The 26,125-nt window shown below is 43.4% G+C and overlaps 1 protein-coding gene across 1 annotated transcript in view; it reads left to right on the plus strand.

Annotated features, from left to right (window-relative positions):
- pde1a (phosphodiesterase 1A, calmodulin-dependent) overlaps positions 1-26,125 on the plus strand; it is a gene marked incomplete at its 5' end in the record, with an annotated part of 36,214 nt that overhangs the window by 7,463 nt on the left and 2,626 nt on the right. Inside the window, 10 exons of the mRNA XM_080018997.1 lie at positions 4,253-4,392; positions 4,471-4,584; positions 4,656-4,838; positions 6,063-6,129; positions 6,204-6,320; positions 6,509-6,649; positions 6,764-6,864; positions 12,400-12,525; positions 13,085-13,186; positions 13,315-13,435. Coding sequence (XP_079875123.1) covers positions 4,253-4,392; positions 4,471-4,584; positions 4,656-4,838; positions 6,063-6,129; positions 6,204-6,320; positions 6,509-6,649; positions 6,764-6,864; positions 12,400-12,525; positions 13,085-13,186; positions 13,315-13,435 — 1,212 coding nt within the window. The remainder of the gene's footprint in view (positions 1-4,252; positions 4,393-4,470; positions 4,585-4,655; positions 4,839-6,062; positions 6,130-6,203; positions 6,321-6,508; positions 6,650-6,763; positions 6,865-12,399; positions 12,526-13,084; positions 13,187-13,314; positions 13,436-26,125) is intronic.

Genomic DNA, 26,125 nt, shown 5'->3' on the forward strand with positions numbered 1-26,125 from the left:
AATCCCAGGAAAATTAAGGATTTAGGGCGGTGCATCACAGTGTGAGAACCAATGTGCAACCATAAGTGGAGTGGACGGAGGGTGGAGCAATGTGCTCCAGGCAGACCATAAACCCTGGAATACAAAAGCCACTCGTTGGGTGGAGAAATGTCAATGTTATGATATGTTATGTTATGGTGCTGTCATCAACAGTGCAGCTCCCCCGTTGACTGGGATGTTTACAGCTTCTCCGTTCTAATATGGCGGTGACGTGGATGCACCGCAGCTACCGGCCGATAGGCTCCACGTGGTGTCGGTTTATGTCTATGATGAACCTGAATACGGTTTACGTCTATGACAAACCTGAATACTGTTTACGTCTATGAGGAACCTGAATACTGTTTACGTCTATGACAAACCTGAATACTGTTTACGTCTATGATGAACCTGAATACTGTTTACGTCTATGATGAACCTGAATACTGTTTACGTCTATGAGGAACCTGAATACTGTTTACGTCTATGACAAACCTGAATACTGTTTACGTCTATGAGGAACCTGAATACTGTTTAAGTCTATGAGGAACCTGAATACTGTTTACGTCTATGACGAACCTGAATAGTGTTTACGTCTATGAGGAACCTGAATACTGTTTACGTCTATGACGAACCTGAATACTGTTTACGTCTATGACGAACCTGAATACTGTTTACTTCTATGACAACCCGAATACTGTTTACGTCTATGACGAACCTGAATACTGTTTATGTCTATGATGAACCTGAATACTGTTTACGTCTATGAGGAACCTGAATACTGTTTATGTCTATGATGAACTTGAATACTGTTTACGTCTATGACGAACCTGAATACTGTTTATGTCTATGACAAACCTGAATACTGTTTATGTCTATGATGAACTTGAATACTGTTTATGTCTATGATGAACTTGAATACTGTTTACGTCTATGACGAACCTGAATACTGTTTATGTCTATGACAGACCTGAATACTGTTTATGTCTATGATGAACTTGAATACTGTTTACGTCTATGACGAACCTGAATACTGTTTATGTCTATGATGAACTTGAATACTGTTTACGTCTATGATGAACCTGAATACTGTTTATGTCTATGATGAACTTGAATACTGTTTACGTCTATGACGAACCTGAATACTGTTTATGTCTATGACAAACCTGAATACTGTTTATGTCTATGATGAACTTGAATACTGTTTACGTCTATGACGAACCTGAATACTGTTTATGTCTATGACAAACCTGAATACTGTTTACGTCTATGAAGAACCTGAATACTGTTTACGTCTATGATGAACCTGTATACTGTTTACGTACGTGTTTAATAGTTTTACCTATACCACCTGGAAACATGAATAATACTACCTGAAAACACTGGGGAGGTTGGCGGGGACGTTACGTCTATGATGAACCTGAATATTGTTTACATTTATGATGAACCTGAATACTGTTTATGTCTATGACAAACCTGAATACTGTTTATGTCTATGATGAACTTGAATACTGTTTACATCTATGATGCGCCTGATTACTGTTTATGTCTATGATGAACTTGAATACTGTTACGTCTATGATGAACCTGCATACTGTTTACGTCTATGACAAACCTGAATACTGTTTATGTCTATGATGAACCTGAATACTGTTTATGTCTATGACGAATCTGAATACTATTTACGTCTATGATGAACCTGAATACTGTTTATGTCTATGACGAATCTGAATACTATTTACGTCTATGATGAACTTGAATACTGTTTACGTCTATGATGAACCTGAATACTGTTACGTCTATGATGAACCTGCATACTGTTTATGTCGATGATGAACCTGAATATTGTTTACATTTATGATGAACCTGAATACTGTTTATGTCTATGACAAACCTGAATACTGTTTATGTCTATGATGAACTTGAATACTGTTTACGTCTATGACGAACCTGAATACTGTTTACGTCTATGATGAACCTGTATACTGTTTACGTACGTGTTTAATAGTTTTACCTATACCACCTGGAAACATGAATAATACTACCTGAAAACACTGGGGAGGTTGGCGGGGACGGTGGAACTTTAAACTGAGAAACTGTTTTTTCTGTTTCAGGCAGAAGTTTAAAAGTACATCACAGAGGTAAGTACACACTACACTACACTACACTCTACAGTACACTATACACTACACACTACACTACACCACCCCACACACTACTGTACACTATACACTACATTACACTATACACTACACACTACACTTCACTACACACTACACTACACTATACACTACACACTACACTACACACAACACTACACTACACACTACACTATACACCACACTTCACCAAACACTACAATACACACTACACTACACTATACACTACGCACTACACTAGACCACATTACACCATACACTACACACTACACTACACTACACTATATACTACACACGATAGTACAGTACACTACATACTACACTACACAGTATACTACATTACACTTTACACAACACACTACATGACACTACATACTACACTACACACAGCACTACACTACACACTACACTATACTACACACTACACTACACTATACACTACGCACTACACTAGACCACATTACACCATACACTACACACTACACTACACACTACGCTACAGTACACTACACTACACTACACTATACACTACACTACACAACACTACACTATACACTACACACTACACTACACTATTCACTGCTCTACATTACACTACACACTACACACTATGCTACACTACACTACACTACACTACACTACATCACATTATACACTTCACACTACACTATACACTACACTACACTACACTACACTAGACTACACTACACACCAGACTACAAACTACACTACACTATACACTACACTAGACCTTACACTACACTACGCTACAAACAACACTACACTAAATTCTTAAGTTTTGCTTCCAGATCATTTTAACATCGATGTAGAAAGAAATGAAACATCATGAATCAAGGAGGAAGTTTTGTTCCCTAACAGGAAGTTAAGTTCAGTTTGAGTAGAACGAGCCAGAGAACACGTCAGTGTCAGGTCGGCTCTGAACCGGCAGTCATCCAGATATTCATCAATGATGATAATAAATAGACGCTCAACCCCAGAATGAGCAAAGCAGTACATCCAGCCTGAGCAGCTCCATGCACTGATCCATAAACTGAGACGCTAACGCTACGTAGCACAGAAACATGGACCTTGTCACCAGAGCAGGGGGAACGTCCTCCCACGAGACACTCTGTGGACGACAGGAAGTAGAGGCACCATTTGACCTCGAGAATAAAGTAACAACACCAACAGACGTGTCCTCCTCTGCCCTTCCTGTCTGAGAAAAGCACGTCAAGCGTGGCTCGCACAGCTCCACATTACCAACTCTTTACAGCGAGGTGGGAATGGTTCCTACAGCGAGGTGGGCGTGGTTTCTACAGAGAGGTGGGCGTGGTTCCTACAGTGAGGTGGGCGTGGTTCCTACAGCGAGGTGGGCATGGTTCCTACAGCGAGGTGGCCGTAGTTCCTACAGCGAGGTATGCGTGGTTCCTATAGCGAGGTGGGCGTGGTTGCTACAGTGAGGTGGGCGTCACCATGTATGAAACGTGTCTTTTGGCACCACACACGTTTCTGTTTGGAGCTAAAGACTCGTTCGTCTCAGTAACAGTTTCTCAATTCATTTTTGATTTAGTGACGATCGTTGAAACAAGAACTGCACAACATTGTCATCTGGTGGGGCCCAGCCCCCCAGTCGCCACTGCACCTACATAGACCTACATACACACACCCATCATCCAAAATACACCCTTCTGTCTGGCTGTATACCTGCCTCTCTGTCCGTCTGTCTGTCTGTCTGTCTATCTGTCTGTCTGTATGTCAGTGGTTCAGGTCAGTCACATGACATCTGATAAACTGTAAATCACATTTTACAGTTAAACATGACATAAGTAGAAACTTAAAGAGTGTTTGATGTGGATCTTTATTTATACTTATACTGTTTGTATAATAAACTGATCATGGTATAGTTAAATAATAAAGTTACATTTAGACAACAACTATTCCTTATTTATGTTTGTTGTTGCTAAGCAACTGGACTGTTGAGGCTGCTGTTGTCAAGCTGTTTTTGAAACAGAAAGATGGAATGTTTAACCTCAGATCAGTTTTACATAATCTGGACTCAGTCCCTGACCTATACTCAGTCCCTGGCCTGGACTCAGTCTCTGACCTGGACTATGTCCCTGACCTGGACTCAGTCCCTGACCAGGACTCAGTCCCTGACCAGGACTCAGTGCCTGACCTGGACAAAATCTCTGACCTGGACTGAGTCCCTGAACTGGGGGTACATTGAGAGCAGGACAGTCAGACAGTTGGACAGTAGTACTTAAACAGGAAGCTCACACTGGCCCACCCTGTGTAGGTTGCGGTGCGTCCTGGATCAGATGGACCAGGGTCTGGTGGACCTCAGCGAGTTGAGGAGGAACTTGGAGGTCGCTGCCTCTGTCCTGGAGGCCGTCTATGTGGATGAGACCAGGTAGGATGTACCATGTCGAGACCCAGCATCCACCAGGCGACGGCCCTTACGTCCCACTTTCTGTCCTCTAGGAGGCTCCTGGACACAGAGGACGAGCTGAGTGATCTGGAGGCGGAGTCTGTTCCTGGAGAAGTCCGTGATTGGCTGGCATCGACTTTCAGCAGGAAGATGGGCGTGGCCCGGCGACGCCCTGAGGAGAAGCCGAGGTTCAGGAGCATCGTTCATGCCGTGCAAGCCGGGATGTTTGTGGAGAGGTAACTGCATGGTTACCTGACTGGTTAACCGCCTGGTTAACTGACTGGTGAAGTGCCTGTTAACTGACTGGTTAACCGCCTGGTTGACTACCTGTTAACTGCCTGTTAACTGACTGATTAACTGCCTGGTTAACAGCCTGGTTAGCAGCCCAGTTAAATGCCTAGTTAACTGACTGGATAACCGCCTGGTTAACTGACTGGTTAAGTGCTTGTTAACTGACTGGTTAAACGCCTTGTTAACTGCCTGTTAACTGACTGGTTAACTGCCTGGTTAACAGCCTGGTTAGCAGCCCAGTTAACTGCCTAGTTAACTGACTGGTTAACTGTCTGTTAACTGACTGGTTAACTGCCTGGTTAACAGCCTGGTTAACTGACTGGTTAACTGCCTGGTTAAATAATTAGTTAACTGCACGGTTACCTGACTGGTTAACCGCCTGGTTAGCTGACTGGTTAAGTGCCTGTTAACTGACTCGTTAACCGTCTGGTTAAATGCCTGTTAAGTGCCTTGTTAATAGCCTGGTTAGCAGCCTAGTTAACTGCCCGGTTAACTGACTGGCTAACTGTCTGTTAACTGACTTGTTAACTGCCTGGTTAACTGACTGGTTAACTGCCTGGTCAACAGCCTGGTTAACTGAACGGTTATCTGACAGGTTAGCTGACCTCAGCCTGATGAGGATCGAGTCTATCATAACCTGATCAACACAAACCTCCGTCCTCTATGAACTCATGGAGCCTCACAAGTTTTTATCTCACTAATAATGTAACATGTTAAATATCTCATATGGAGACATAAAAAGATTAAATTATACATATATATGTATATATATACACACACAATATACAATATATACTGTATATATATTTCTGTATATAAATATATATATATATACATATATATATATAAAAGTATAATATAACTTATATAAACATATAAGTCCCTGACCATATATCTATATTTTTTTCTGTATATATATTTTTTTCTGTATATATATATATATATATATACTGTATATACAAACATACATATATATGTGTATACTGGATATATATGTATATCCAGTATATGTATATATATTTTTTTCTGTATATATATATATTTTTTTCTGTATATATATATATATATATATATATATATATATACATACCCTATATATATACATATATGTGCATACTGTATATATATATATGTATCCAGTATATGTACAGTATGTGTGTGTCTTCTAGGATTTCCAGGCGGACTTCCAACATGGCTGGTCTTACGTACCCTCCTGCTGCGCTGCCCTGGCTGAAGGTATGACAAAAAGTAACATCATACTCTGTTGGAATGTAGACCAGACAGGAAGTGACATCATGTGCGCCATACAGGAAGTGGACCACTGGATGTTCGACGTCTTCCTGTTCCATGAAGCAACGGCGGAACATTCTCTGAAGTTTCTGATCTACGACCTGATGACTCGATACGAACTGATCACCAGGTTCAGGGTGAGCGCAGACCCACACACACACTGATGACTCCATACGATAGGCTCTGTAGGCTCAGTGTGTGTGTGTATGTATTTCCTGTGTGTGTGTGTGTGTGCGTGCGTGCGTGCGTGCGTGCGTGCGCGTGCGTGCGTGCGTGCGTGTGTGTGTGTGTGTGTGCGTGCGTGTGTGTGTGTGTGTGTGCACAGATCCCTGTGCACGCCCTGGTCCTGTTTGTAGATGCCCTGGAGGCCGGCTACAGCAGGAACCGGAATCCATATCACAACCTTGTCCACGCTGCCGATGTCACCCAGACCGCCCACTTCCTGCTGCTGCACACCGGGCTCATGGTACTTCCCATTCCACACACACACACACACACACAGACACACACACATAGAGTCCTGACCCTGTGAGTGTGTGTGTGTGTGTGTGTGTGTGTGTGTGTGTGTGTGTGTGCATAGCACTGGCTCAGTGAGCTGGAGATCCTGGCGATGGTGTTTGCTGCTGCCATCCACGACCTGGAGCACAGTGGGACCACCAACAACTTCCACATCCAGACCAGGTACAAAGTGCACCTGGGCTGAGAGTGTATCATGTACAACGTGCACCTGGGACTGAGTAGAAGTAAATGAATGACTAAGAAATAATACTGAAAAAAGGTTATTGTAACGTACACAAATGTTGTGTAATGTAACACATTGTAGTGTAACACACTGTAGTGCCACACTGTTGTGTAACACACTGAACAATTGGTTTGTAACACACTGTAACACTGTAGTGAAACACACTGTAGTGTAACACTTTAGTGAAACACTGACGTGTAACACACTGTAGTGTAACACTTTAGTAAAACACACTGTAGTGTAACACTGTTGTGTAACTCACTGTAACACTGTAGAGTAACACATTGTAGTGTAACACTCTAGTGAAACACAGCAGTGTAACACTAACGAGTAATACATTGTAGAGTAACACATTGTGGTGTCACACACTGTAGTGTAACACACTGTAGAGTAACACACTGTAGTGTAATACGCTGTAGAGTAACACACTGTAGTGTAACACACTAGTGTAACACGCTGTAGAGTAACACACTGTGGTGTCAGACACTGTAGTGTAACACACTGTAAAACTGTAGAGTATAGTATAGTATACACTCGAGTGTAACACTATCGAATCACACATTGTAGAGTAACACACTGTGGTGTCACACACTGTAGTGTAACACTCTAGTGTAACACTATCGAATCACACATTGTAGAGTAACACACTGTGGTGTCACACACTGTAGTGTAACACACTGTAACAAACTGTAGTGTAACACACTGTAATAAACTGTAGTGTAACACACTGTAATAAACTGTAGTGTAACACCCTGTAACAAACTGTAGTGTAACACACTGTAACAAACTGTAGTGAAACACACTGTAGTGTAACAAACTGCGATAAACTGTAGTGTAACACACTGTAATAAACTGTAGTGTAACACACTGTAGTGTAACACACTCTAATAAACTGTAGTGTAACACACTGTAATAAACTGTAGTGTAACACACTGTAGTGTAACACACTCTAATAAACTGTAGTGTAACACACTGTAATAAACTGTAGTGTAACACACTGTAGTGTAACACACTGTAACAAACTGTAGTGAAACACACTGTAATAAACTGTAGTATAACACACTGTAATAAACTGTAGTATAACATACTGTAATAAACTGCTGGTAACATACTGTAATAAACTGTAGTGTAACACACTGTAATAAACTAGTTTAACACACTGTAACAAACTGTAGTGTAACACACTGTAGTGTAACACACTGTAATAAACTGTAGTGTAACACACTGTAATAAGTTTTAGTGTAACACCCTGTAACAAACTGTAATGTAACACACTGTAGTGTAACACACTGTAACAAACTGTAGTGTAACACACTGTAATAAACTGCTGGTAACACACTGTAATAGAATGTAGTGTAACACACTGTAGTGTAACACACTGTAACAAACTGTAGTTTAACACACTGTAATAAACTGTAGTATAACACACTGTAATAAACTGTAGTGTAACACTAACACACTGCAGTGTAACACACTGTAATAAACTGTAGTGTAACACACTGTAATAAACTGCTGGTAAAACACTGTAATAAACTGTAGTTTAACACACTGTAACAAACTGTATTGTAACACACTGTAGTGTAACACACTGTAACAAACTGTAGTGTAAGTGAAAAAGTGCACAAACCCTGTAACACAATGTAATGTGTTACTCTACAATGTTACACGACAGTGAATAACTCTACACTGTGACACTAGTGTGTTACTCTACAATGTTTCACTACAGTGTGTTACTCTACGCTGTGACACTACAGTGTGTTAGCCCCCCGGTTACACTACAGTCGCAATGTAGCTGAATGTTATTCTCCCTTGAAAGTCGCTTTGGATAAAAGCGTCTGCTAAATGACTAAATGTAAATGTAAATGTACTCTACTGTGTTACACTACAGTGTGTTACTCTACAGTGTTTAACTACAGTGTGTTATACTACAGTTTTTTACAGTATGTTACACTACAGTTTGTTACAGTGTGTTACACTACAGTGTGTTAAACTACAGTTTATTACAGTGTGTTACACTACAGTTTTTTTACAGTGTGTTACACTACAGCTTGTTACAGTGTGTGACACTACAGTGTGTTACACTACAGTTTTGTTACAGTGTGTTACACTACAGTTTATTACAGTGTGTTACACTATAGTTTATCACAGTTTGTTACACTACAGTGTGTTACACTACAGTTTGTTACAGTGTGTTAAACTACAGTTTGTTACAGTGTGTTACACTACAGTTTTTTACAGTGTGTTACACTACAGTTTCTTACAGTGTGTAAGACACATTAACAAAATGTAGTGTAACACACTGTAGTGTAACACACTGTAACAAACTGTAGTGTAACACACTGTAGTGTAACACACTGTAACAAACTGTAGTGTAACACACTGTAGTGTAACACACTGTAACAAACTGTAGTGTAAGTGAAAAAGTGCACAAACCCTGGAACACAATGTAATGTGAAACTCTACAATGTTACACGAAAGTGAATTACTCTACACTGTGACACTAGTGTGTTACTCTACAATTTTACACTACAGTGTGTTACTCTACAGTGTTACAAGACAGTGTGTTACTCTACAGTGTTACACTACAGTGTGTTACTCTACGCTGTGACACTACAGTGTGTTAGTCTCCAGTGTTACACTACAGTGTGTTACTCTACTGTGTTACACTACTGTGTTTTACTCTACAGTGTTACACTAGAGTGTCTTATTCTACAGTGTTACACTAGAGTGTGGTACTCTACAATGTTACACTAGAGCGTGTTACTCTACAGTGTTACACTACAGTGTGTTACTCTACAGTGTTACACTACAGTGTGACACCACGGTGTGTGACACAACAGTGTGTTACTCTACAGTGTCACGGTGTGGTTAGGGTTAGGGTTAGGGTTAGGGTTAGGGTTACACTGTTACACAACAGTGTAACAGTGTGTTACACAGCAGTGTTGCACTGCAGTGTGTTACTCTACAATGTTACACTACAGTGTGTTACTCTACAGGGTTACACTACAGTGTGTGACACCACAGTGTGTTACACTACAGTGTGTTATTCTTCAATGTTACACTACAGTGTGTTACACTATAGTTTATCACAGTTTGTTACACTACAGTGTGTTACACTACAGTTTGTTACAGTGTGTTAAACTACAGTTTGTTACAGTGTGTTACACTACAGTTTTTTACAGTGTGTTACACTACAGTTTCTTACAGTGTGTAAGACACATTAACAAAATGTAGTGTAACACACTGTAGTGTAACACACTGTAACAAACTGTAGTGTAACACACTGTAGTGTAACACACTGTAACAAACTGTAGTGTAACACACTGTAGTGTAACACACTGTAACAAACTGTAGTGTAAGTGAAAAAGTGCACAAACACTGGAACACAATGTAATGTGAAACTCTACAATGTTACACGAAAGTGAATTACTCTACACTGTGACACTAGTGTGTTACTCTACAATTTTACACTACAGTGTGTTATTCTACAGTGTTACAAGACAGTGTGTTACTCTACAGTGTTACACTACAGTGTGTTACTCTACGCTGTGACACTACAGTGTGTTAGTCTACAATGTAACACTACAGTGTGTTACTCTACAGTGTTACAAGACAGTGTGTTACTCTACGCTGTGACACTACAGTGTGTTACTCTACAGGGTTACACTACAGTGTGTGACACCACAGTGTGTTACACTACAGTGTGTTACTCTACAGTGTTACACTACAGTGTGTTACTCTACAGTGTTACACTACAGTGTGTTATTCTTCAATGTTACACTACAGTGTGTTACTCTACAGTGTGTTTCACTACAGTGTTACAATACAGTATGTTACTCTACAGTGTAAGAGTGTGTTTCACAACAGTGTTACACTACAGTGTGTTTCACTAAAGTGTTTCACTACAGTGTGTTACACTACAGTGTTACAGTGTGTTACACAACAGTGGTACACTACAGTGTGTTACTCTACAATGTTACAGTACAGTGTGTTACTCTACAGTGTTACACTACTGTGTGTTACTCTACAGTATTACACTACAGTGTGTTACACTACAGTTTGTTACAGTGTTTTACACTACAATTTATTACAGTTTTTTACACTACAGTGTGTTACACTACAGTTTGCTACAGTGTCACACTACAGTTTATTACAGTGTGTTACACTATAGTTTATCACAGTTTGTTACACTACAGTGTGTTACACTACAGTTTGTTAGTGTGTTAAACTACAGTTTGTTACAGTGTGTTACACTTCAGTTTTTACAGTGTGTTACACTACAGTTTGTTACAGTGTGATACACTACAGTTTCTTACAGTGTGTTACACTACAGTTTCTTACAATGTGTTACTCTACAGTATTACACTACAGTGTGTTACACTACAGTTTGTTACAGTGTGTTACACTACAGTTTATTAGTTTGTTACACTACAGTGTGTTACACTACAGTTTGTTACAGTGTCACACTACAGTGTATTACAGTGTGTTACACTATAGTTTATCACAGTTTATTACACTACAGTGTGTTACACTACAGTTTGTTACAGTGTGTTACACTACAGTTTGTTACAGTGTGCTACACTACAGTGTGTTACACTACAGTTTGTTACAGTGTGTTACACTACAGTTTGTTACAGTGTGTTACACTACAGTTTGTTACAATGTGTTACACTACAGTTTATTACAGTGTGTTACACTACAGTTTGTTACAGTGTGTTACACTACAGTTTATTAGTGTGTTACACTACAGTGTGTTACACTCCAGTTTATAAGAGTGTGTTACACTACAGATTATTACAGTGTGTTACACTACAGTTTATTACAGTTTGTTACACTACAGTATGTTACACTACAGTTTGTTACAGTGTGTTACACTACAGTATATCACAGTGTGTTACACTACAGTGTGTTACACTACCGTTTATTACAGTGTGTTACACTGCAGTTTGTTACAGTGTGTTACACTACAGTTTATTACAGTGTGTTACACTGCAGTGTGTTACACTATTATTACAGTGTGTTACACTACAGATTATTACAGTGTGTTACACTACAGTTTGTTACAGTGTGTCACACTACAGTTTATTACAGTATGTTACAGTGTGTTACACTACAGTTTGTTACAGTGTGTTAAACTACAGTTTATTACAGTGTGTTACACTAGAGTTGTTTACAGTGTGTTACACTACAGTATGTTAGTGTGTTACACTACAGTTTGTTACAGTGAGTTACACCACAGTGTGTTACACTACAGTTTGTTACAGTGTGTTAAACTACAGTTTATTACAGTGTGTTACACTACAGTTTTTTACACTGTGTTACACTACAGTTTATTACAGTGTGTTACACTGCAGTGTGTTAGTGTGTTACACTACAGTTTGTTACAGTGTGTTACAGTGTGCTGCTCGGCGGTGCAGTTCTGCCCCAGTGCCTTTGAGCTTGAGACTCCTTTCTGATTTGTTGTGGCTCCTCAGGTCGGACGTCGCGCTCCTTTACAACGATCGGTCGGTGCTGGAGAACCACCATGTGAGCGCCGCCTACAGGCTGATGGCGGAAGAGGAGATGAACATTCTGATCAACCTGAACAAGGACGATTGGAGGTCTGGAATGAGACAGGAAGTAACCTTTCTAAGGAGACAGAAATTGGCCTCCAAAGAGACAGGAGGTGGCCCTGCTAATGAGACAGGAAGCAGGTAGGGGGTGGTAGGGGGGATGGGGGATGGTAGCTCAGGCAGTAGAGCTGGTGGTCTAGTGATCTAAAGGTTGCTGGTTCGATCCCAGGCTCCTCCTGCCAGCATGCTGTAGTGTCCTTGAGCAAGACAAGTAACCCCTAATTGCTCCTGATGGCTGCGTCCGTCGGTGTTTGAACAAATGTAAGTCGCTTTGGATAAAAGCGTCTGCTAAATGATTAAATGTAAATGTAAATGTAAGGAGATCGGAAGTGGCCCCTAAGGAAACAGGAAGCAGCCTTGCTGAAAAAAAAACCAGGAGGTGGCCTCTAAGGAGAGAGGAAATGGACTTGCTAATGAGACAGGAAGTAGCTTTGCTAAGTAGACAGGAAGGGCCTCTAATTAGGCAGGAAGTTGCCCTGATAATGAGACAGGAAGTAGCTTTGCTAAAAAGACAGGAAGTGGCCCTTATAATGGGTGTGTGTTGCAGGGAGCTGCGGGTCCTGGTCATCGACATGGTGATGTCTACCGACATGTCCTGTCACTTCCAGCAGATCAAGACAATGAAGAACCTCCTGACACAGAACCACAGGTCAGTACCTCCACCCGATACCTCTTACCTCCACCCAACCTTTATCAGATTAATCTGCCTGTAGTGGTGAACCTTATCTTAGAATATAATATTTAATACCTGATTTAATATAAGCCCCCCCCCCCCAGGTTGGATAAAGCTAAGGTTCTGTCCCTGATGCTGCACGCTGCAGACATCAGTCATCCTGCTAAGGACTGGAGGCTGCATGAGCGCTGGACACACTGCCTGATGGAGGAGTTCTTCAGACAGGTACTACTACAGTACTACTACAGTAATACACACTGCCTGATGGAGGAGTTCTTCAGACAGGTACTACTACAGTACTACTACAGTAATACACACTGCCTGATGGAGGAGTTCTTCAGACAGGTACTACTACAGTACTACTACAGTAATACACACTGCCTGATGGAGGAGCTCTTCAGACAGGTATTACTACAGTACTACTACAGTAATACACACTGCCTGATGGAGGAGTTCTTCACACAGGTACTACTACAGTACTACTACAGTAATACACACTGACTGATGGAGTTCTTCAGACAGGGACTACTAAAGTACTACTACAGTAATACACACTGCCTGATGGAGGAGTTCTTCAGACAGGTACTACTACAGTACAACTACAGTAATACACACTGCCTGATGGATGAGTTCTTCAGACAGGTACTACTACAGTACTACCACAGTAATACACTCTGCCTGATGGAGGAGTTCTTCAGACAGGTACTACTACAGCACTACTACAGTAATACACACTGCCTGATGGAGGAGCTCTTCACACAGGTACTACTACAATACTAATACAGTAATACACATTGCCTGATGGAGTTCATCAGACAGGTACTACTACAGTACTACTACAGTAATACACTCTGCCTGATGGAGGAGCTCGTCAGACAGGTACTACTACAGTACTACTACAGTAATACACACTGCCTGATGGAGGAGTTATTCAGACAGGTACTACTACAGTACTACTACAGTAATACACACTGCCTGATGGAGGAGTTCTTCAGACAGGTACTACTACAGTACTACTGCAGTAATACACACTGCCTGATGGAGTTCTTCAGACAGGTAGTACTTAAGTACTACGACAGAAATACACACTGCCTGATGGATGAGTTCTTCAGACAGGTTCTACCACAGTACTACCACAGTAATACACACTGCCTGATGGAGGAGTTCTTCAGACAGGTACTACTACAGTACTACTACAGTAATACACACTGCCTGATGGAGGAGTTCTTCAGACAGGTACTACTACAGTACTACTACAGTAATACACACTGCCTGATGGAGGAGTTCTTCAGACAGGTACTACTACAGTACAACTACAGTAATACACACTGCCTGATGGAGGAGTTCTTCAGACAGGTACAGTACTACTACAGTTCTACTACTGTAATACACTCTGGCTGATAGAGTTCTTCAGAAAGGTCCTACTACAGTACTACTACAGTAATACACACTCCCTGATGGAGGAGTTCTTCAGAAAGGTACTACTACAGTACTACCACAGTAATACACACTGCCTGATGGAGGAGCTCTTCAGACAGGTACTACTACAGTACTACTACAGTAATACACTCTGCCTGATGGAGGAGCTCTTCAGACAGGTACTACTACAGCACTACTACAGAAATACACACTGCCTGAGGGAGGAGCTCTTCAGACAGGTACTACACCTACTACAGTACCACTACAGTAATACACACTGCCTGATGGAGGAGCATTTCAGACAGGTACTACTACAGTAATACACACTGCCTGATGGAGGAGCTCTTCAGACAGGTACAGTACTACTACAGTACTACTACAGTAATACACTCACCCTGATGGAGGAGTTCTTCAGAAAGGTACTACTACAGTACTACTACAGTAATACACACTGCCTGATGGAGGAGCTCTTCAGACAGGTACTACTACAGTACTACTACAGAAATACACACTGCCTGATGGAGGAGCTCTTCAGACAGGTACTACTACAGTACTACAGAAATACACACTGCCTGATGGAGGAGCATTTCAGACAGGTACTACTACAGTAATACTCACTGCCTGATGGAGGAATTCTTCACACAGGCACTACTACAGTACTTATACAGTAATACACACTGCCTGATGGAGGAATTCTTCAGACAGGTACTACTACAGTACTACTACAGTAATACACACTGCCTGATGGAGTTCTTCAGACAGGTACGACTGCATTACAACTACAATAATACACACTGCCTGATGGAGGAGCTCTTCAGAAAGGTACTACTACAGTACTACTACAGTAATACACACTGCCTGATGGAGGAGCTCTTCAGACAGGTACAGTACTACTACAGTACTACTACAGTAATACACTCACCCTGATGGAGGAGCTCTTCAGAAAGGTACTACTACAGTACTTCTACAGTAATACACACTGCCTGATGGAGGAGCTCTTCAGACAGGTACTACTACAGTACTACTACAGAAATACACACTGCCTGATGGAGGAGCTCTTCAGACAGGTACTACTACAGTACTACTACAGAAATACACACTGCCTGATGGAGGAGCATTTCAGACAGGTACTACTACAGTAATACACACTGCCTGATGGAGGAGTTCTTCAGACAGATACTACTACAGTTCTACTACAGTAATACTCACTGCCTGATGGAGGAGCTCTTCAGACAGGTAATACTACGGTACTACTACAGTAATACACACTGCCTGATGGAGGAGCTCTTCAGACAGGTACTACTACAGTACTACTACAGTAATACACACTGCCTGATGGAGGAGTTCTTCAGAATGGTAGTACTACAGTACTTATACAGTAATGCACATTGCCTGATGGAGTTCATCAGACAGGGACTACTACACTACTACTACAATACACACTGCCTGATGGAGGAGTTCTTCAGAAAGGTACTACGACAGTACTACTACAGTAATACACTCTGCCTGATGGAGGAGCTCTTCAGACAGGTACTACTACAGTACTACTACAGTAATACACACTTCCTAGTAATACACACGGCTCCTATTTGGGAGATAACCCGCCGGAGCACGGTGCCAACAGCGCCCCAGGCGGGAATCGAACCCAGGACCTTCTTGCTGTGAGGCAGCAGTGCAATGCACTGCGCCACCGTGCCACAAGACAGGTATTACTACAGTACTACTACAGTAATTCACACTGCCTGATAGAGCAGTTCTTCAGACAGGTACAACTACAGTACTACTACAGTAATACACACTGCCTGATGGAGGAGTTCTTCAGACAGGTACTACTACAGTATTACCACAGTAATACACACTGCCTTATGGAGGAGCTCTTCAGACAGGTATGACTACAGTCCTACACAGTAATACACACTGCCTGATGGAGGAATTCTTCAGACAGGTACTACTACAGTACTACTACAGTAATACACACTGCCTGGTGGAGGAGTTCGTCAGACAGGTACTACGACAGTACTACTACAGTAATACACACTGCCTGATGGAGGAGTTCTTCAGACAGGTACTACTCCAGTACTGCTACAGTAATACACTCTGCCTGATGGAGGAGCTCTTCAGACAGGTACTACTACAGTACTACTACAGTAATACACACTTCCTGATGGAGGAGCTCTTCAGACAGGTATTACTACAGTACTACTACAGTAATTCACACTGCCTGATAGAGCAGTTCTTCAGACAGGTAGAACTACAGTACTACTACAGTAATACACACTGCCTGATGGAGGAGTTCTTCAGACAGGTACTACTACAGTACTACCACAGTAATACACACTGCCTTATGGAGGAGCTCTTCAGACAGGTATGACTACAGTACTAAACAGTAATACACACTGCCTGATGGAGGAATTCTTCAGACAGGTACTACTACAGTACTACTACAGTAATACACACTGCCTGATGGAGGAGCTCTTCAGACAGGTACTACTACAGTACTACTACAGTAATACACACTGCCTGGTGGAGGAGTTCTTCAGACAGGTACTACTACAGTACTACTACAGTAATACACACTGCCTGATGGAGGAGTTCTTCAGACAGGTACTACTCCAGTACTACTACAGGATTCTTCATAGGACTAGTTTTTAAAATCCCTAAATTTTCAGTACAACAATTGAGATGGTTGAGAATGTCATCTTGGGTGGGGTGAGTTTTGCACAGATCACAGGCCACTAATGCGACACATCTTCAGTTGTGTGTCCCGGCTTCATTGGGTGTTTCGACCATTTATCACAAGACACCCTCTGCCGAGGTTGGCCCACCACAGGTTGATCACACCTGAGTGTGTGTCGCACGATGGCACCAACATGATTATTTGGCAGCCGATGTTGCGTCCCTCCGTTTCAGCCACAGCCAGTGACTGCTCCGCTCGGCTGCACTAGCAAGTTCTTTAATTGCCTTCCTTTTGGCCTGCCCTCTGATCCCTACCTCCTTCAAGAGCCTTGTGGTGGACTTGGCCACAAAACCTCTGCAGCCCAACTCCACTGGCCGCACCTTCACGTTCCAGCCCCGCCCCTCTTCCTCTGCTGCTAAGTTGGCATACCACAGCCTCTTCCGTTCTAATGCCTCATCGATGGCCTCCTCCCATGGGACAGTCAGCTCAACGATAAAGACTCGCCGGCAGGACTTGGACCAGAGGACAAGATCTGGGCGCAGGTTGGTAACTGCAATTTCGGGTGGGAAAGTGAGCCTCTGGCTGAGGTCTACCCGCATTTCCCAATCTCGGGCTGCGTTCAGTGGGCCAGAGTCTGGGAGTGATGGGTTGGTCCGCCGTTTCTCCCCTTCCCGCATGAAGGTTGTTCACCGTGGGAAGGTAGTCTGGGCATTTAGAGGCAGGCATTGGTGGTTACCCTCTTGTTCTCGATTACAGCAGCCAAGCATTTCAGCACTTGGTTGTGGCGCCAGGTGTATCTTCCTTGCGTTAAGCTGGTCTTGCAACTCACCATGATGTGTTTGAGGGTTGCTTGGGCTGCACACTGGAGACAGGCTGGGTCCTCTCCATACCAGAGATGTAGGTTGGTTGGGGAGGGCAGGACATCATAAGTGGCTCTGACGATGAAACTTAGCCTATTCGACTCCATGCCCCACATCTCGCTCCATGTAATTTTCCTCCTCTCCACGCCATCCCACTTCATCCAGTGGCCTTGCTGGGCTTGAGAGACTGCAACGGCACACCAGGCTGCTTCCTCCTGGTGGCACACCTCCTCCACAACCATGTGCCGCCGTTCAATTGGAGTAGCCTTTTGCCATGTGGGTGTTGTTGTTGCCAAGCCAAGGCCCCCTCTGCCATGTTGGACATGCCCCACTACATCCCGGTGCCTAAGGGCCGTCTTTGCCACCGCAACTGCTGCTGATGGCTTCCATTTCCTCACCGTTGTTAGGGTTGGAGCAGAACCTCTGACAAATGGATCCCGGGATTCTGTGAGAGTCATCTCCAGCCTTGATTTGGCACATTTGTACTCCTCCACCAGGCTTGAGATTGGCAGGGAGAGGGTTCCGCTGCCATACAGGCCAATGCTGGTAAGGCATCTCGGCAGTACAAGCCATTTCCTCACTTGTGCATTTACTAGCCTTTCTAGCCGATTGGCATGGGATAGAATGAGCTCATAGATGGAAATTGGCCACATGAGATGGGGCAGCAGCCCAAACTGAAAGCACCACAGCTTCAGCTTCCCGGGGAGAGCAGTGTTGTTGATCTGCTTGAGGCCACTGATTGTATCCTGCCTGAGTTGTTCCACCTGCTTCGAGTCTTTGAGTTCTGCGCTATACCAGTGGCCAAGGCTTTTGATAGGCTTCTCTAGAACTGTTGGTATTGGCTCGTTGTTGACATGGAACCTCTCATTGGCAAGCTGGCCTTTGACAATGGAGATACTGCAGGATTTGCTGGGTTTAATCTCCATTCGTGCCCATTTGATGTTTCCCTGGAGTTTATCCAGCAGGCGTTTGGTGCATGCATTTGTTGTTGTTATTGTTGTTATGTGGTCCATGTACGTCCTGATTGGAGGAAGACGCAGCCCGCTCTTCAACTGCTCCCCTCCAACCACCCATCGGGATGCTCGAATAATAAGCGCCATTGCCATGGTAAACGCCAGTGGAGAGATGGTGCAGCCCGCCATTATGCTTATCTGGAGGTGCTGCCAGGCAGTTGTAATGGGCTGTGCTGTAACACAGAACTGGAGGTCTTGGAAGTAAGCTTTGACCAGCCTTGTGATACCCTCTGGGACTTGGAAGAAGTTGAACGCCGTCCACAAAATCTCATGAGGCACTGACCCGAAGGCATTGGCAAGATCTAAGAAAACCACATGCAGGTCTTTCTTCTCCTTCTTGGCTGTCTGTACCTGGTGCCAGATGACATTTGTTTGTTCCAGGCATCCTGAGAATCCACTTATCCCTGCCTTCTGCACTGAGGTGTCGACAAAGTTGTTCTTCTGCAAGAATACTGAGAGCCTCTGGGCCACAACACTGAAAAATATCTTTCCTTCCACATTCAGGAGGCTGATCTGGCGGAACTGATTGATGGTTGAGGAATTCTTCTCTTTGGGAATCAGGATCCCTCCTGCCCGTCGCCATGCCTTTGGTATAATTCCTTTTCCCCATGCTACTTTCATGAGCTTCCAGAGGTACTTTAAGACGCCCGGTGTGTTCTTATAGAGCCTATATGGAACGCCATTGGGCCCAGGGGCTGAGGCTGTTCTTGCCCGCTTTACTGTGCTCTCAACTTCGCTCCAAGTTGGGGGCCTTGCTTCCAGCTGGTGCTCAGGTGGTTGAATTGGTGGCATGTCATCCGGAATGCTGGCTGGCACATGCCTCTGGTTGTCGGAGTAGGTCTTCTTCAGGTGCTCCTCTAGTTCCCTTATGGGTACTTTGAGGGTCCCAGTTTTCTCCTTGACAACGAGGTCTTTGACAAACTTGTAGGGATCTCTGTAGAAGGCAGTCCTCGTTCGCTCTTTCTTCTTATGTTGCTTTCTCAAGCATTCTGCTCTTCGCAGTGTTGCAAGACGCTGCTTGATGTCGCCCTGTAGTGCATCAAGCCCTTTCCTTTCCACTGCTGTGGCCTTCCTCCATTGTTTCCTCAGGTTCCTTCTTTCTTTTACAAGTCGCTCGATCTCTTGTTGTCTCCTGGACTTGAGATTTGCTGATGGATCTTTCTGTGTCTGAAGGTTCGTAGTTTTCACCTCAAATCTCTCTGCTCCATAGCTGTATATGATCTCTCCGATCTTGTCCAGCTTTCTTTCCACGCACCCTTTCAGACCTTCTAGAATATGGACAAGGTCTGTGTCTGTGCTTTCCCACTCCTATTTCTGGCAGGATTTAGGCCACAAGATTAGAGGCTTCCGTCCATTCATCTTCCTCTCTACTGCTGTCTGTGGCTGGGTGGGCTCTGGACTCATGTCCGTTGATGGATCTGTGCTTGGTTGAGATTCGTCTGGGGTTCTGATACCCTGTGGACTGTGGTGAATATCCTGCCACTGGGCTTCAATCGACTGATTTGCCCTACCTCTGAGCAAGTAGTGGTCAATGCGAGGCTCCTTGCTCAGCTCTCTCAGGCACTTTTTTCTGCCCTGGTGGATCTTGAGACCCTTCTCTGATGTTACCTTTTTCCTGCCACAGATGCAGCTTTGTAGATTGTGTCCCACCAGTGCTGTTACTCCGTCAACTACTGTGCTGAACAATTACTACAGTAATACACTCTGCCTGATGGAGGAGCTCTTCAGACAGGTACTACTACAGTACTACTACAGTAATACACACTGCCTGATGGAGGAGTTCTTCAGACAGGTACTACTACGGTACTACTCCAGTAATACACACTGCTGGATAGAGCAGTTCTTCAGACAGGTACTACTACAGTACTACTACAGTAATACACACTGCCTGATGGCGGAGCCCTTCAGACAGGTACTACTACACTACTACTACTACAGTAATACGCACTGCCTGATGGAGAAGCTCTTCAGACATGTACTACTACAGTATTACTACAGCAATACACACTGCCTGATGGAGGAGCTCTTCAGACAGGTACTACTACAGTTCTACTACAGTAAAACACACTGCCTGATGGAGGAGCTCTTCAGACAGGTACTACTACAGTATTACTACAGTAAGACACACTGCCTGATGGAGGAGCTCATAACACAGGTAGTACTACAGTACTACTACAGTAATACACATAGCCTGATGGAGCAGTCCTTCAGACAGGTACTACTACAGTACTACTACAGTAATACTGCCTGATGGAGGAGCTCGTCACATAGGTACTACTACAGTACTACTACAGTAATACACACTGCCTGATGGAGGAGTTCTTCAGACAGGTACTACTACAGTACTACTACAGTAATACACACTGCCTGATGGAGGAGCTCTTCAGACAGGTACTACTACAGTACTACTACAGAAAGACACACTACCTGATGGAGGAGCTCATAACACAGGTAGTACTACAGTACTACTACAGTAATACACATAGCCTGATGGAGCAGTCCTTCAGACAGGTACTACTACAGTACTACTAGAGAAATACGCACTGCCTGATGGAGGAGCTCTTCAGACAGGTACTACTACAGTACTTCTACAGTAATACACATAGCCTGATGGAGCAGTCCTTCAGTCTGGTACTACAACAGTACTACGAGAGTAATACTGCCTGATGGAGGAGCTCTTCAGACAGGTACTACTACTACTACAGTATCACTACAGTAATAAACACTGCCTGATGGAGGAGCTCTTCAGACAGGTAATACTACAGTAATACACACTGCCTGATGGAGGAGCTCTTCAGACAGGTACTACTATAGTACTACTACAGTAATACACACTGCCTGATAGAGCAGTTCTTCAGACAGGTACTACTACAGTACTACTACAGTAATACACACTGCCTGATGGAGGAGCTCTTCGGACACGTACTACTACAGTACTACTACAGTAATACACACTGCCTGATGGAGGAGCTCTTCAGACAGGTACTACTACAGTACTACTACAGTAATACACGCTGCCTGATGGAGGAGTTCTTCAGACAGGTACTACGACAGTACAACTACAGTAATACACACTGCCTGATGGAGGAGCTCTTCAGACAGGTACTACTAATGTACTACTACAGTAATACACACTGCCTGATGGAGGAGCTATTAACACAGGTACTACTACAGTACTACTACAGTAATACACACTGCCTGATGGAGGAGCTCTTCAGACAGGTACTACTACAGTACTACTACAGTAATACACACTGCCTGATGGAGGAGCTCTTAACACAGGAACTACTACAGTTCTACTACAGCAATACACACTGCCTGATGGAGGAGCTCTTCACATAGGTACTACTACAGTACTACTACAGTAATACACACTGCCTGATGGAGGAGTTCTTCACACAGCTACTACTACAGTACTACTACAGAAATACACACTGCCTGATGGAGGAGCTCTTCAGACAGGTACTACTACAGTAATACACACTGCCTGATGGAGGAGCTCTTCAGACAGGTACTACTACAGTACTACTACATTAATACACACTGCCTGATAGAGCAGTTCTTCAGACAGGTACTACTACAGTACTACTACAGTAATACACACTGCCTGATGGCGGAGCCCTTCAGACAGGTACTACTACACTACTACTACTACAGTAATACGCACTGCCTGATGGAGAAGCTCTTCAGACATGTACTACTACAGTATTACTACAGCAATACACACTGCCTGATGGAGGAGCTCTTCAGACAGGTACTACTACAGTTCTACTACAGTAAAACACACTGCCTGATGGAGGAGCTCTTCAGACAGGTACTACTACAGTATTACTACAGTAAGACACACTGCCTGATGGAGGAGCTCATAACACAGGTAGTACTACAGTACTACTACAGTAATACACATAGCCTGATGGAGCAGTCCTTCAGACAGGTACTACTACAGTACTACTACAGTAATACTGCCTGATGGAGGAGCTCGTCACATAGGTACTACTACAGTACTACTACAGTAATACACACTGCCTGATGGAGGAGTTCTTCAGACAGGTACTACTACAGTACTACTACAGTAATACACACTGCCTGATGGAGGAGCTCTTCAGACAGGTACTACTACAGTACTACTACAGTAAGACACACTACCTGATGGAGGAGCTCATAACACAGGTAGTACTACAGTACTACTACAGTAATACACATAGCCTGATGGAGCAGTCCTTCAGACAGGTACTACTACAGTACTACTACAGTAATACTGCCTGATGGAGGAGCTCGTCACATAGGTACTACTACAGTACTACTACAGTAATACACACTGCCTGATGGAGGAGTTCTTCAGACAGGTACTACTACAGTACTACTACAGTAATACACACTGCCTGATGGAGGAGCTCTTCAGACAGGTACTACTACAGTACTACTACAGTAAGACACACTACCTGATGGAGGAGCTCATAACACAGGTAGTACTACAGTACTACTACAGTAATACACATAGCCTGATGGAGCAGTCCTTCAGACAGGTACTACTACAGTACTACTATAGAAATACGCACTGCCTGATGGAGGAGCTCTTCAGACAGGTACTACTACAGTACTTCTACAGTAATACACATAGCCTGATGGAGCAGTCCTTCAGTCTGGTACTACAACAGTACTACGAGAGTAACACTGCCTGATGGAGGAGCTCTTCAGACAGGTACTACTACTACTACAGTATCACTACAGTAATAAACACTGCCTGATGGAGGAGCTCTTCAGACAGGTAATACTACAGTAATACACACTGCCTGATGGAGGAGCTCTTCAGACAGGTACTACTATAGTACTACTACAGTAATACACACTGCCTGATAGAGCAGTTCTTCAGACAGGTACTACTACAGTACTACTACAGTAATACACACTGCCTGATGGAGGAGCTCTTCGGACACGTACTACTACAGTACTACTACAGTAATACACACTGCCTGATGGAGGAGTTCTTCAGACAGGTACTACTACAGTACTACTACAGTAATACACACTGCCTGATGGAGGAGCTCTTCAGACAGGTACTACTACAGTACTACTACAGTAAGACACACTACCTGATGGAGGAGCTCATAACACAGGTAGTACTACAGTACTACTACAGTAATACACATAGCCTGATGGAGCAGTCCTTCAGACAGGTACTACTACAGTACTACTATAGAAATACGCACTGCCTGATGGAGGAGCTCTTCAGACAGGTACTACTACAGTACTTCTACAGTAATACACACTGCCTGATGGAGGAGCTCTTCAGACAGGTACTACTACAGTACTTCTACAGTAATACACATAGCCTGATGGAGCAGTCCTTCAGTCTGGTACTACAACAGTACTACGAGAGTAATACTGCCTGATGGAGGAGCTCTTCAGACAGGTACTACTACTACTACAGTATCACTACAGTAATAAACACTGCCTGATGGAGGAGCTCTTCAGACAGGTAATACTACAGTAATACACACTGCCTGATGGAGGAGCTCTTCAGACAGGTACTACTATAGTTCTACTACAGTAATACACACTGCCTGATAGAGCAGTTCTTCAGACAGGTACTACTACAGTACTACTACAGTAATACACACTGCCTGATGGAGGAGTTCTTCAGACAGGTACTACGACAGTACAACTACAGTAATACACACTGCCTGATGGAGGAGCTCTTCAGACAGGTACTACTAATGTACTACTACAGTAATACACACTGCCTGATGGAGGAGCTATTAACACAGGTACTACTACAGTACTACTACAGTAATACACACTGCCTGGTGGAGGAGCTCTTCAGACAGGTACTACTACAGTACTACTACAGTAATACACACTGCCTGATGGAGGAGCTCTTAACACAGGAACTACTACAGTTCTACTACAGCAATACACACTGCCTGATGGAGGAGCTCTTCACATAGGTACTACTACAGTACTACTACAGTAATACACACTGCCTGATGGAGGCGTTCTTCACACAGCTACTACTACAGTACTACTACAGAAATACACACTGCCTGATGGAGGAGCTCTTCAGACAGGTACTACTACAGTAATACACACTGCCTGATGGAGGAGCTCTTCAGACAGGTACTACTACAGTACTACTACATTAATACACACTGCCTGATAGAGCAGTTCTTCAGACAGGTACTACTACAGTACTACTACAGTAATACACACTGCCTGATGGAGGAGTTCTTCAGACAGGGACTACTACGGTACTACTACAGTAATACACACTGCCTGATAGAGCAGTTCTTCAGACAGGTACTACTCCAGCACTACTACGGTAATACACACTGCCTGATGGAGGAGCCCTTCAGACAGGTACTACTACACTACTACTACTGTAATACACACTGCCTGATGGAGAAGCTCTTCAGACAGGTACTACTACAGTACTACTACAGCAATACACACTGCCTGATGGAGTTCTTCAGACAGGTAATACTACAGTACTACTACAGTAATACTTCCTGCCTGATGGAGGAGTTCTTCAGAGAGGTACTACTACAGTACTACCACAGAAATACACACTGCCTGATGGAGTTCTTCAGACAGGTACTACTACATTACTACTACAGTAATACACACTGCCTGATGGAGGAGTTCTTCAGACAAGTACAGTACTACTACAGTATTACTACAGTAATACACTCTGCCTGATGGAGTTCTTCAGAAAGGTCCTACTACAGTACTACGACAGTAAAACACACTCCCTGATAGAGGAGTTCTTCAGACAGGTACTACTACAGTACTACTACAGTCATACACACTGCCTAATAGAGCAGTTCTTCAGACAGGTACTACTCCAATACTACTACAGTAATACACACTGCCTGATGGAGGAGCTCTTCAGACACGTACTACTACAGTACTACTACAGTAATGCACACTGCCTGATGGAGGAGCTCTT

The sequence above is a fragment of the Zeus faber genome, assembly GCF_960531495.2.
Source record: "Zeus faber genome assembly, chromosome: 18".
Lineage (NCBI taxonomy): Eukaryota > Metazoa > Chordata > Actinopteri > Zeiformes > Zeidae > Zeus > Zeus faber.